The sequence below is a fragment of the Ipomoea triloba genome, chromosome 3, assembly GCF_003576645.1.
Source record: "Ipomoea triloba cultivar NCNSP0323 chromosome 3, ASM357664v1".
Classification (NCBI taxonomy): domain Eukaryota; kingdom Viridiplantae; phylum Streptophyta; class Magnoliopsida; order Solanales; family Convolvulaceae; genus Ipomoea; species Ipomoea triloba.
This window is the reverse complement of record NC_044918.1, coordinates 20,210,486-20,222,243: the sequence shown is the minus strand read 5'-3', so window position 1 is coordinate 20,222,243 and position 11,758 is coordinate 20,210,486. Positions and strand designations below refer to the sequence as shown.

At 30.6% G+C, this 11,758-nt stretch overlaps 1 protein-coding gene and 1 long non-coding RNA gene across 2 annotated transcripts; one reads left to right on the top strand and one right to left on the bottom strand.

The window, feature by feature from the left end:
* Positions 1-1,380: 1,380 nt before the first annotated feature.
* LOC116013042 (zinc finger BED domain-containing protein RICESLEEPER 1-like) lies at positions 1,381-2,814 on the bottom strand. Its single transcript, XM_031252703.1, has 3 exons — positions 1,860-2,814; positions 1,715-1,770; positions 1,381-1,425 (listed from the first exon to the last, which is right to left on the bottom strand). Exons 1-3 carry the CDS (start codon positions 2,812-2,814, stop codon positions 1,381-1,383), a joined length of 1,056 nt encoding a protein of 351 aa, XP_031108563.1.
* A 4,929-nt stretch (positions 2,815-7,743) lies between these two features.
* Positions 7,744-9,959, top strand: LOC116014154. Its single transcript, XR_004097353.1, has 5 exons — positions 7,744-7,863; positions 8,024-8,236; positions 8,350-8,454; positions 9,119-9,177; positions 9,347-9,959. It is a non-coding gene; the product is annotated as an uncharacterized LOC116014154 (long non-coding RNA).
* Positions 9,960-11,758: the final 1,799 nt, after the last annotated feature.

Sequence of the window (11,758 nt, the reverse complement as noted above, 5' to 3'; positions counted from 1 at the left end):
ATTGCTACTATGAGTACTAGAGGTTAAAAAAAAAAAAAAAACATTCGGCGTCTTTGAGTCACGCCGTATACACCAAATAATTGTATTGTATTATTGCTAACTGGAATACGACTATACTAATTATTAATTTTATGTACGTAGTCATATGTTACTATGATTGTAATACATTATGCATTCATCTTATTGAAAAACATAATGGAAAAAGTGTTTTAGGTTGCTCAGTTAATTGAGATTGGTCGTTTTAGACTTAAATTATTAAAAGTTGTAAAATATATCTTTCACTTTATAATATGGTGATATTTTTAATATTGTTGGTAAGCTCACGATTTATAACCACCTTTCTTGACCAACAAAAAAAAAATCATAAATCATAAATTAGTAAAATTTTCAACATTTATGACCACCGTATAAATAAGGTAGTTGAAAAATTTTGGAAATTAATTATAAATTTGAATGTTTCGGATAAATTTTCCCTGTCATATTGAAGAAAGACAAAGAAAGGATGGTAGAAATCTAATGGGGTAGTTTAAGTGGCACGTGAGCTCTCTTTGTAGGGAAAAATTTTGGGAGAACTCGGGTTCAATTCCCACAAGTGACGACTCCCAGCCTCGGACCGTTAAATGGACGGAGAAAGACCGGTGAATTTGTTCTAATAAAATGAACCCAACTAAAAAGTGTTTTACAAAAATAACCCGACTAATTAAATTCATATGAGATGTATTAATTGAACTTTCATGTTACTAGGGCTGTGCAACGGACGGTTCGGTTCGATTCGGACGGCCAGGAGCCCGATTTTATTTTGAACTAAACCCTATCGGTTTTTCATAATTTCGGTTTGAGTCGGTTCGGTCGGTTATCCGACCTATATTCGGATTGAGAATATATGCAAAAAAAAATGTGAAAACTGAAAACCAATTAAAAACTTTACTAAGATGTCTGATTCTAAGTTATAACTTAAAGTTATAACTTATAAGTTATAAGCTATAACTACAAATTATGACTTATTACAGACCAAAAGAGAAATTCGCAAAAATCATAGATACATCATACTTTGATACTTAATTACTTATTACAGACCAAAAGAGAATACATCATAGAAGCTTATAACAATTCAGAATTACAGATACAGCAAGTCAGCAACACTGCAACATTTACTCAGTTAGTGCACAGCCCCAGCAACAGTTAGTCCTACTCTTCTTCCTGTTAATTGTTATAACTTACAAGTTAGTGAAAAGTGAAAACTGAAAACAATTACAACACAATTGTATAATACTTGGAAGTTGGAATTTTGGCTCAGTAAGCATTGTTTCCTATCAATTTTGAATTAAGGGCAAATTGCTTCAATAAATATAGAGCAACATGCCAACTTAATCCTTCTTTTCAGATTATAGGTGGAAGCTTCATCATTGCCATTTGCCACATAAACTGATAAAAGGGACAAACAGAATAGAGTAACAGAGTTAAATAAGGCGGCAACTTACAAAAAGTTACCAAGCCTTACACTCTTACTGTCTTACAGAGTTACAGTTGCAGAGTACCATACTTACAGTGGACCAGTGCAATCAAGGATTCAACTCATTCAAGCCAGCAACTAATAACACATAGTTACCATGGCCTCAAAAAATACCAACTGAGATTAGATTTTAGAATGCAATTGAGTAAATTGACAATTAATTAGAATGGAGACACAAGTAATGATAAAGAATAACATTACTGGAATTGTAGCCAGTGTAGGATCAAAATTCCTTCCACTTCCACCATCAACTAACTCTGCAAAATAAGAAATGTAAATTATTAAATGCAAAATATGAATAAAAAACTGTACAACAACAAAAAGAAATTAAGTGTAAAACAATTACCTTTTTCAAACCTCTCCAGTTCTTCAAGATTTTCCTCAATACATAGAGGAGTATTGGGCAGTCTAAGCCAATCCTGCGTACACACCAAAGCTTCCACAATTTTTGGAGTTAATGAACTCCTAAAAGGATCCAATACTCTCCCAGATGTACTGAAGGCAGACTCAGAGGCAACAGTTGAGATTGGAATAGCTAGGACATCCCTAGCAAGCTTAGAAAGGATGGGAAACCTCACAGCATTTATCTTCCACCATCTCAGAATATCAAAGGAGTTTTCCTCCTCAACTATTGCCTCACTCAAGTAGATATCCAGTTCAGTTTTTTTCTTACCCCCAGATTCCAATCTTTGTTTTTTAATTTGGGACTTGAGTAAATGTTGTGGCCTTCCAACAGACACAGAACTGACAGAACTCACAGAAGAAGCACTACCAACAGCAGCAGACACAGAAGAACCAGAAGCAGAAGAAGTGGCAGGAACAGAATAATCATCAAATAACTCATTCAAACCAGCAAGCACTTTATCATAGTATGGTTTACCTTTCTCCTCACCATACATATGATTAATTTGAGTAGGCATATACTCTAATTTATCCCTGGGGTCTAGAATGTTAGCAAAGAAAATCATAAGATTCATCTTGTCTATATCACCCCAATACTTCTCAAATTTTGCTTTCATATGTCTCCCCATTAAACTCACTGCCCCACCAGCTTCCACCATTCCAGTTAAAATACAATTCAAATCAGAAATCTCACTGAAAAATGTGTTAGCTGTCACATATAAAGATCCAGAAATTCTGATTGTCATATCATAAAAACATTTCAACAACTCCACCAAACTGCTCACAGACTCCCAGTCCATAAAATTAGGCACAAAATCACCCAAGTCAGATTTGAAAGAACTATCAGAGTCTTCACAAGATTCAAAGACTTTCTGATAAGTCAAAGCAGATTGTAACATCAAATATGTAGAGTTCCATCTGGTTGGAACATCTAGACACAAAGAAGACCTTTGCTCAATTCCTAACAAATCAGCCAAGTCCCTNACCAACGGCCACCGGGTGGAACTGTGGAAGTCACCAACGAAGAACGAGAGAACTCAGAGTCTCAGACTCTTAGAGATTTAGAGAAGTCGAGAACGAGAACAGAGAGGGATCGCGATTCGCGACTGAGGTCTGAGAGAGTGAGAGAACTCAGAGAATGAGAGAAATGAGAGAAATCAGAGAGGTCTGAAAACCCTAGGATGAGTCGCGACTGCGCAAATGAGGAGTTACGGAAGCCTCAAACCCTATCTAAGGATATATATACTACGACACCAAACGACGTCGTATAATACATAGCATATCTAACCCTAGATTTGATCGGGTAATCGGACGGTTCGGATGCGTTTTTGGAGCCCCCAACCCGCAGCCACTTAACCGACGTCGTTTCAGACGATCGGTTCGGTTTTTAATGTTCGGGTTCGGCCCGGTTCGGCAGTTGCTATTCGGCCGGCGGTTCGGTCGGTTTTGTTGGTTTTTTCGGGTCTTGCTCAGCCCTACATGTTACTTGTTCTTAATCCCGCAAAATGCAATGTCTAGGGATGAGTTTGGTTGAGTCTATAGAAATATTTTAAAATGTTGTACTCTTAAATGAAGTTTGGTATGTTAATTCACTACCTTATAAGCCACTGTGTTTTCGAGTTACTTCAAGCACATTTCATCTATATTGGTCCTATATATTGGCTATCCGCTGCATCTTTGTTGTCTAATTTTGGTTCAAAGGATATGTTTTAAATGATTGCATAGTAATACTAGGCTAGAAACTAATTATTAGAGGAAGTATAAGAGGAACTTTGGTGCAATAGTTTAACTTTGGAGTATTGACTAAAAAAGAAAAAAAAAAAAGAAAAAAGGGGAATGACAATGGGTAATAATGGCCATCAATCGTTACTTTTGTTTTTCTTTTTCTTGTTTTCTATACATCCAAGATCTTTCAATTTTTATATTTCAATCATATCTCATTTTTTTGAAGTTTAATTAGGATCTCGATACAAATTCATCAACGCCGGATGAGGTTTCTTTACTATGCACGCACTACATACATACTCTGCACGCACCCCGCACGCACCTCGTACATATTCCACACGCATGCATACATGCATGCACTACATACATACTCTGCACGCACCCCGCACATATTCCACAGGCACTATAATTTATTTATTTATTATTTTCAATTAAAGAATTAAGTTGCACTTGGGAGCACAAAGTGGTATTTGGTTTTTAACAAAGAATTAACGTCTATTTATATATTACAATAATTACGAATGGTTAGTTTTGTTTTAGTGGTTAGTCTAAGGTGTGTCACATTGAAATAATTTACCTATAAAAAATTTACATTATCTGCTCTATTAGAAAGTTTATTTGACAATTTGTAAAAAATATATATATAATAAGTGAAAATGGACAGATCATTTGCTTTCAATGAGTGGGTTACCAAAGCATTTCCTTAATTATTTAGCTGAAGCATGCACATTCACAGCTTTCCTTCTCCTTTTGCATTTTCATTACCCCATCCCCTTTTATGAATAAATTCAATGTTAAATTGGCATCTAACTCTCATTGGCTTTAACTATGTTAAATTGATTATGACATATCCATGATTTTGCCAATAAATTATTTAAATTTAGGACTAACTATTATGTAGTGTGATGACACATTTGTTACATTTTTTAAATGGGTAATCATAGGATCAAACCCCGGTAGTAGGGTACCGGTTCTTTGGGTTGAAAAAAATAAAGTATAAAACACATACTACCTTGTAAAGAATAAAGTGTTTAAAAAAATTAGTGAAATAAGGGAAACATTAAACTCTTTGTTTTTGCATTCTATTGAGTAAACGTGTATTCCCTATTGTGTTCAATAATAATAATAATAATAATAATAATAATAATAATAATTATTATTATTATTAGTATTTAATGTTAGCAACTAAAATATTCTTAAGGTGAAGTAAATTAAAATAATTATGACGAGTTTTCAAAAAAAAAAAAAAATTATGACGACATACTTTCTAATATAGTAATATATATTGCATTTATTAGTAATTTTAAAGAGTTAATTCCATTTTTTTTATCCTATATCTATAGGTGTTAGTCCACTTTTAGTCCATTTTTATTAAAACATCCACATTTGGTCCTAGTATTATTGTGGCATGACCATTTTTGGTCCTCCTTCAACAAAATCGTTAAAATGGCGTTAATACAAGGGCATTTTGATCTCTTTTTTTTCAAAGTAAGTTGATCCGCTATATTTTTATTTTTACTTTTTTGAAAAAAAATCCCTATTTGAAGACCGAAATGCCCTTGCATTTATGATAATTTTAACAATTTTGTTGATAAAGGACAAAAAATGGTCATGCCACAATAATACTATAACCAAAATGTGATATTTTGAAAAAAAAAAGACTAAAAATAGAATGACGCCTATAAATCTATAACCAAAAATAGAATTAACTCTAATTTTAAATATAGGTTACCATTCAACCACATCAAATTAGGTAGAGTGTAAGGTCTTCATAGGCTCTTTCCAAGCTTGTAGGTAGCTGTTTTTTTTTTTTTTTGGAAACGCTTGTAGGTAGCTGTTAGAACATGAGAATATATGTATGGCTTAAATTAATGCAAAATAATTATTGATATTTATACCTAGGCCACCCTTCTTGCAGCTCTTTCTTTATACTTAGCTTAACATAACTTAAGGAAAATAAACTAATTCTGACTCTATTTGGCAGAGCTTATAGCTTATTTTAAACTATTAATTGGCTATACGCTCTGTTTAGTAATGCTCTCAAAATAAGCTTAAAATAAGAGCTTATTTTGAATAGATTTTAAAAAATAAGCTAGTAATTTTTTAAATTTTTTTTTATTCTTTATCCTTATTATTTTAAATAAATGACATATTTTACACCTTCCAATTAAAATTCTTTTTGGCATTTTCTCTTCAATATGTTGGGTTGTAATTTCAATTTGACATTTATGTGTTTGAACATTAATTTTTCTATGAACTAATTTTATGTTCTTACTTTATACTTTATTAAAATATATTGGTTTCATTATTTTAAATTTTAATATGTAAACAAATTTATTTAAATTTAAAACTATTTAAATTTTATGAAATGTCATTTTTAGTCTTTTTACATTTATCAGATTATCAAAAAGCTAATTTTACCAAACACTTTTAAGCATAATAGCTAGCTTAATTAATAGCTATTCAGATTTCAGCTACTAGCTTATGGCTTTTCAGCTTTCAACTTTCAGCTACTTTTCAACTCTCAGCTACCTTTTCAGTTAGGTTTGCCAAACATAGCCTCAATCTCTAGTGATAGATTTTTTTTTTTTTTAATAACCAAGGAATATAAAAATTTTTTATTATGATTAATTTATGTTGATTATAATAAATAACAGCATTAACTTTATAAATGATTTAAGTTATAAAATGAATATTGTTTAATAGGCTTTACGTAAAATTCCATGTTCGTTGTTCCCCTTTCGCAAATGTCCCAGTTATCCCCATTAGTATCTTTAGCACAAATTTTAAGAAAAATAAAAATTGATGTATGTGTTTTAAGTAATGGGGGTGTTGCATTTTGGAGAACTTTTTCTCCTGCAACACCCCTGAAACTGTTAGGATTTTAGGCATTTTTTAATTGTTTTTGTTTTTGTTTTTTTTTTGTTTTTTTGTTTTTTTTTTGTTTTTTGTTTTTTGTTTTTGTTTTGTTTTTTGTTTTTGTTTTGTTTTTTGTTTTTTGGTTTTCTTGTTGTCAGGTTCTACTACAAATGTTTTTTTTTGTTTTTGTTTTTGGCCGTTGCAAATGCAACGGCCATTCCTTTATTTTTTTAAAATAAATTTCTTTTGTTAATTTGGCAGTAGAATTCTTTTGTTTTTTTTTTCTTTTTAAATTTTTTTTGAAACATTGTTAAATTTTTAAAACTTTTATAATTATAAATTTATTTCAATTTTGATATGCTAAATTTAAATATAATAAAAAGAATAATTGTAATTATAATTTTTATAATAATAATAAATAATAATAAAAATTAAAATATAGTAGAGTAAAATGGTGGGATCACAAAAAACTAAGAAAAACTTAAAACTAATGTTGAGAATAGTTTTTGGGATTGAGTGAGATAGTGGATGACGAGGTGGATGTTTGGGCCCACAAAAAACTTACTAAAATCCCAAACTATTGAAGAATGCCTAATAGTTAAAAGTAAAGCCATTAAAATAATAAATAGAGATCAGAGTAAAAGATTAAAATGCGTGTTGCCTCGACCCGACCTGTCTCACCAAGTGTAACCCATGTATTAAGGCATAAATGACTAAATTTCATGTATACCAAAAAAATAAAAATAATAAGTACACTAATTAAACTATTAAAGCACAATATACAAACATACTGTTGCTTTTTTCAATTTAAAATTCATACTCTTACCATTTTAAAAAAATGTGTTTTATGAGTTTTTATTAGTTTAGTGTTGATAGTATCATATATATAATAATTTTGATGATACTAAGTAGTAAGGTACTATTGACACTATTATTTGATACAACCAAGTTTGGTATATCTTATTGTAATATGTTATCGACCGCATAGAAAATTCTTTGATATGGTTTCAAAATAAAAGTGAAAATGCCTTATGTTTTTCTAACAGCTTGACATATATGAATTTTATTTTTATTTTTTAAAAAACATATAGTCCTATACTCCTATTATGTTAGGTGCATCTCTTGACTGGTCCCATGATGTAACATTTTTAATATGTTCAGTAAAATCAGGGCATGGGTCGCCTTTATTAGTAATAAATGTATAGACTAGCACCAATTTTCTTCATTTCCTTTCCTCCAATTTTCTTCATTTCCTAACTGCTTTTACAGATGCAGTGCTTTACCATGGATGAATTGAAGAACGATCGAAAGCTATTATGAAGCATTTGTTAGACTATCCAATGAAGGTCTTATCTGATCTACTGGTGAGTATATATCTGCTCTCATCGTTGAGATCAGTGCATATTTTCACACCATCACAATATTGCCGCTATTTTGCCTTCCCATTAGCTTTAATTTGATCTTCTACACATGGTTTTTTCTCTGTCAAAATCCTCCAAAAAACCACACGTATGGATGCTCTAGAAGGAGGGCTTGGTGAGATTATTGTGGCCACCACGAGGATCGAAACAATGCTTGGGGATACAGCAATTGCTATACATCCTGAAGATGAAAGATACCACGATTTTCGTGGGAAATTTGGGGTTCATCCATTTAATGGAAGAAATTAAAGCTTCCAATAGTTTGTGATGAAATCCTTGTAGATCAGATATGAACTTTGGGACTGGTGCTGTTAAGGTGCGTGTACTGAAATTATTTATGGTGTCCTCTGATTTGTTGTCATCTGATCTGATCTACTAGTGTATGTATATATTTCAATATTGATGGATTGCCTCTAACCATCTCTGTAGATCGAAATGATTTTGAGGTAGCTTGAGCTCATTAACATTTTAACTGATGATGGGAAAATAAATAGCAATGGTGGTCCAGCTGTGACTGAAGCATTAAAGGCAAAGGTATCACTGCAATATCCAGATAGTTAAGATTGTGAGGTTGCATTTCAAAATATTTTTGTATTATCTCTTGACCGATATGCATTACAACTTTACTGGGGTCTGTTTTAGAACTTTGCTATGGCTTTATAGTTTAAATTTTCTTGGTTCTGAAATTTATAAATTTGATTTTATGGAAGATAAACGTATCTCAGCTCAAATATACTGTTTTTGTGTTTTGCTTAATTCATGGACTCTATCGGGATGCTAAAAATACTGAAATGGGCATTGGTATTTGTTCAAGAAGTAATGATATAGTGGAGCCACTAGAAATATTAATATAAAACGTTTGAAAAAGAAGAGCAAAAACAAATATTTGTTGGCTCTAAATTTAACAAATATGAGGTTAACCAAATAGGCCAAGTGACAATTATTATAATCAATATCTCCTATATACATACATATACATATACATATATATATATATATATATATATATATATATATACACATATATATATATATATATATATATATATATATTCTTTTGTATTGTATACTTAGAATTATCTATTTAAATAATCAAAATCAACATTCAATTACCTATTCATACACATCTTCTATATAATTTTACATTGATGTACTTCACCTCCACTCGAATTTACAAATGCAATTTTTTTTTCCACAGGGAAGGGAAATGAAGATATTTATAATCCTCATCAGTATTGTTGTTTTGGGTTAGAGGCTGTAAGTATATATGTTTCTTTCATTTTCTCTTTATTTTATTTTGTTTCATCAACAATGAGAAGAATTAAGTTGGATTTATGATTAATTTGACTAATATGTTTTTTACTAATCTATATATTATATTTAACATTATTTTTGTTTTTTTTTTCTTCTCTTTTAACAAATACAGTATCTGCTGACCTTGCTCCTTCTCATGCTCATGGTATCAATGGTAAGCAAATTGTATTAATTTTTTTTTCCCTAAATATGCAAAACCTGAGCATGCATGAATTTTTAAGTTGTTAAGTTGTGTCAAGATCATATTCATGCATGAAGTGTGTCTAGTTATCATTGATGATGGTGCCGGTAATTCTTCTTTAAGAACATTATATTGTATTATTTTAAAAGTAATGTTCATAAATATATTAGCTAATGAGAATTCATCATTTTAGTTTTTTTCTAGCTGGAAATCCAGCAACCTAGTACTACTCCAAAGGGTTTGGCAGGGGAGTAAGAATTGGATTGTGTACCTTGGTGTAAGACTTCAAAATTTTATTATAATATAAAATATCTTGTAACTTAAGTGTTTTTCCTGATTTCCACTCGTTAATTAATTATTTTATAATTATGAATATACCCTAAACGTTTAATCCATTTTAATACCTTGATTGCAGGGAGGAGGGTGGTGTAGTGATTTTGCTAATTGCAGAGCTTATATTCACAATAAAGGAGTTAGCACGGAGCTGAAACCAATAATTTTTTGTGATATTTTCAGCAACGAAAAACAAAAAAAATCAAGGTATGTATGTTAAAATTATATGTATATTACTTCATTTTATCTCTCCATTCGTTGATTATAACCGAGATACTTTTATGCTACTTCATTTTAACTCTTCATTTCTTGATTATAACTGAGATACTTTTATGCTAAAAAATGTTCAGACTTCTTCAATTGGAACAAAGTTGAAGTTAGGTATTGTGATACATCATTGTTTACGAGCAACTTTGAAATAACTGAAAATGTACGAACCTGCTTCTTAGTATTTTCATTAATTCATTGTTCACATCTTTTGGTATTAGTGTTGATTTGTTTTTACAAATGAATTAATGAAAATACTAAGAAGCAGGTTCGTACATTTTCAGTTATTTCAAAGTTGCTCGTAAACAATGATGTATCACAATACCTAACTTCAACTTTGTTCCAATTGAAGAAGTCTGAACATTTTTTAGCATAAAAGTATCTCAGTTATAATCAAGAAATGAAGAGTTAAAATGAAGTAGCATAAAAGTATCTCGGTTATAATCAACGAATGGAGAGATAAAATGAAGTAATATACATATAATTTTAACATACATACCTTGATTTTTTTTGTTTTTCGTTGCTGAAAATATCACAAAAAATTATTGGTTTCAGCTCCGTGCTAACTCCTTTATTGTGAATATAAGCTCTGCAATTAGCAAAATCACTACACCACCCTCCTCCCTGCAATCAAGGTATTAAAATGGATTAAACGTTTAGGGTATATTCATAATTATAAAATAATTAATTAACGAGTGGAAATCAGGAAAAACACTTAAGTTACAAGATATTTTATATTATAATAAAATTTTGAAGTCTTACACCAAGGTACACAATCCAATTCTTACTCCCCTGCCAAACCCTTTGGAGTAGTAGTAGGTTGCTGGATTTCCAGCTAGAAAAAAAATTAAAATGATGAATTCTCATTAGCTAATGAACATTATTTTTAAAATAATACAATATAATGTTCTTAAAGAAGGATTGCCGGCACCATCATCAATGATAACTAGAGATACTTCATGCATGAATATGATCTTGACACAACTTAAACAACTTAAAAATTCATCATGCTCAGGTTTTGCATATTTAGGAAAAAAAATTGAGTTATACAATTTGCTTACCATTGATACTATGAGCATGAGAAGGAGCAAGGTCAGCAGATACTGTATTTGTTAAAAGAGAAGAAAAAAAAACAAAAAATAATGTTAAATATAGTAATAGACTAGTAAAAACATATTAGTCAAATTAATCATAAATCCAACTTAATTCTTCTCATTGTTGATGAAACAAAATAAAATAAAAGAGAAGATGAAAGAAACATATATACTTACAGCCTCTAACCCAAAACAACAATACTGATGAGTATTATAAATATGTTCATTTCCCCCTCCCTGTGAAAAAAAAATTGCATTTGTAAATTCGAGTGAAGGTGAAGTAAATCAATGTAAAATTATATAGAAGATGTGCATGAATAGGTAATTGAATGTTGATTTTACTTATTTAAATAGATAAATTTAAGTATACAATACAAGAGAATATATATATTGGAGATATTGATTATAATAATTGTCACTTGGCCTATTTGGTTAACCTCTGAATAATATTTGTTAAACTTAGAGCCAACAAATATTTGTTTTTGCTCTTCTTTTTCAAACGTTTTATATTAATATTTCTAGTGGCTCCACTATATCATTACTTCTTGAACAAATACCAATGCGCATTTTATTATTTTTAGCATCCGGATAGAGTCCCTGAATCAAGCAAAACACAAAAACAGTACATTTCGAGCTGAGATACGTTTAT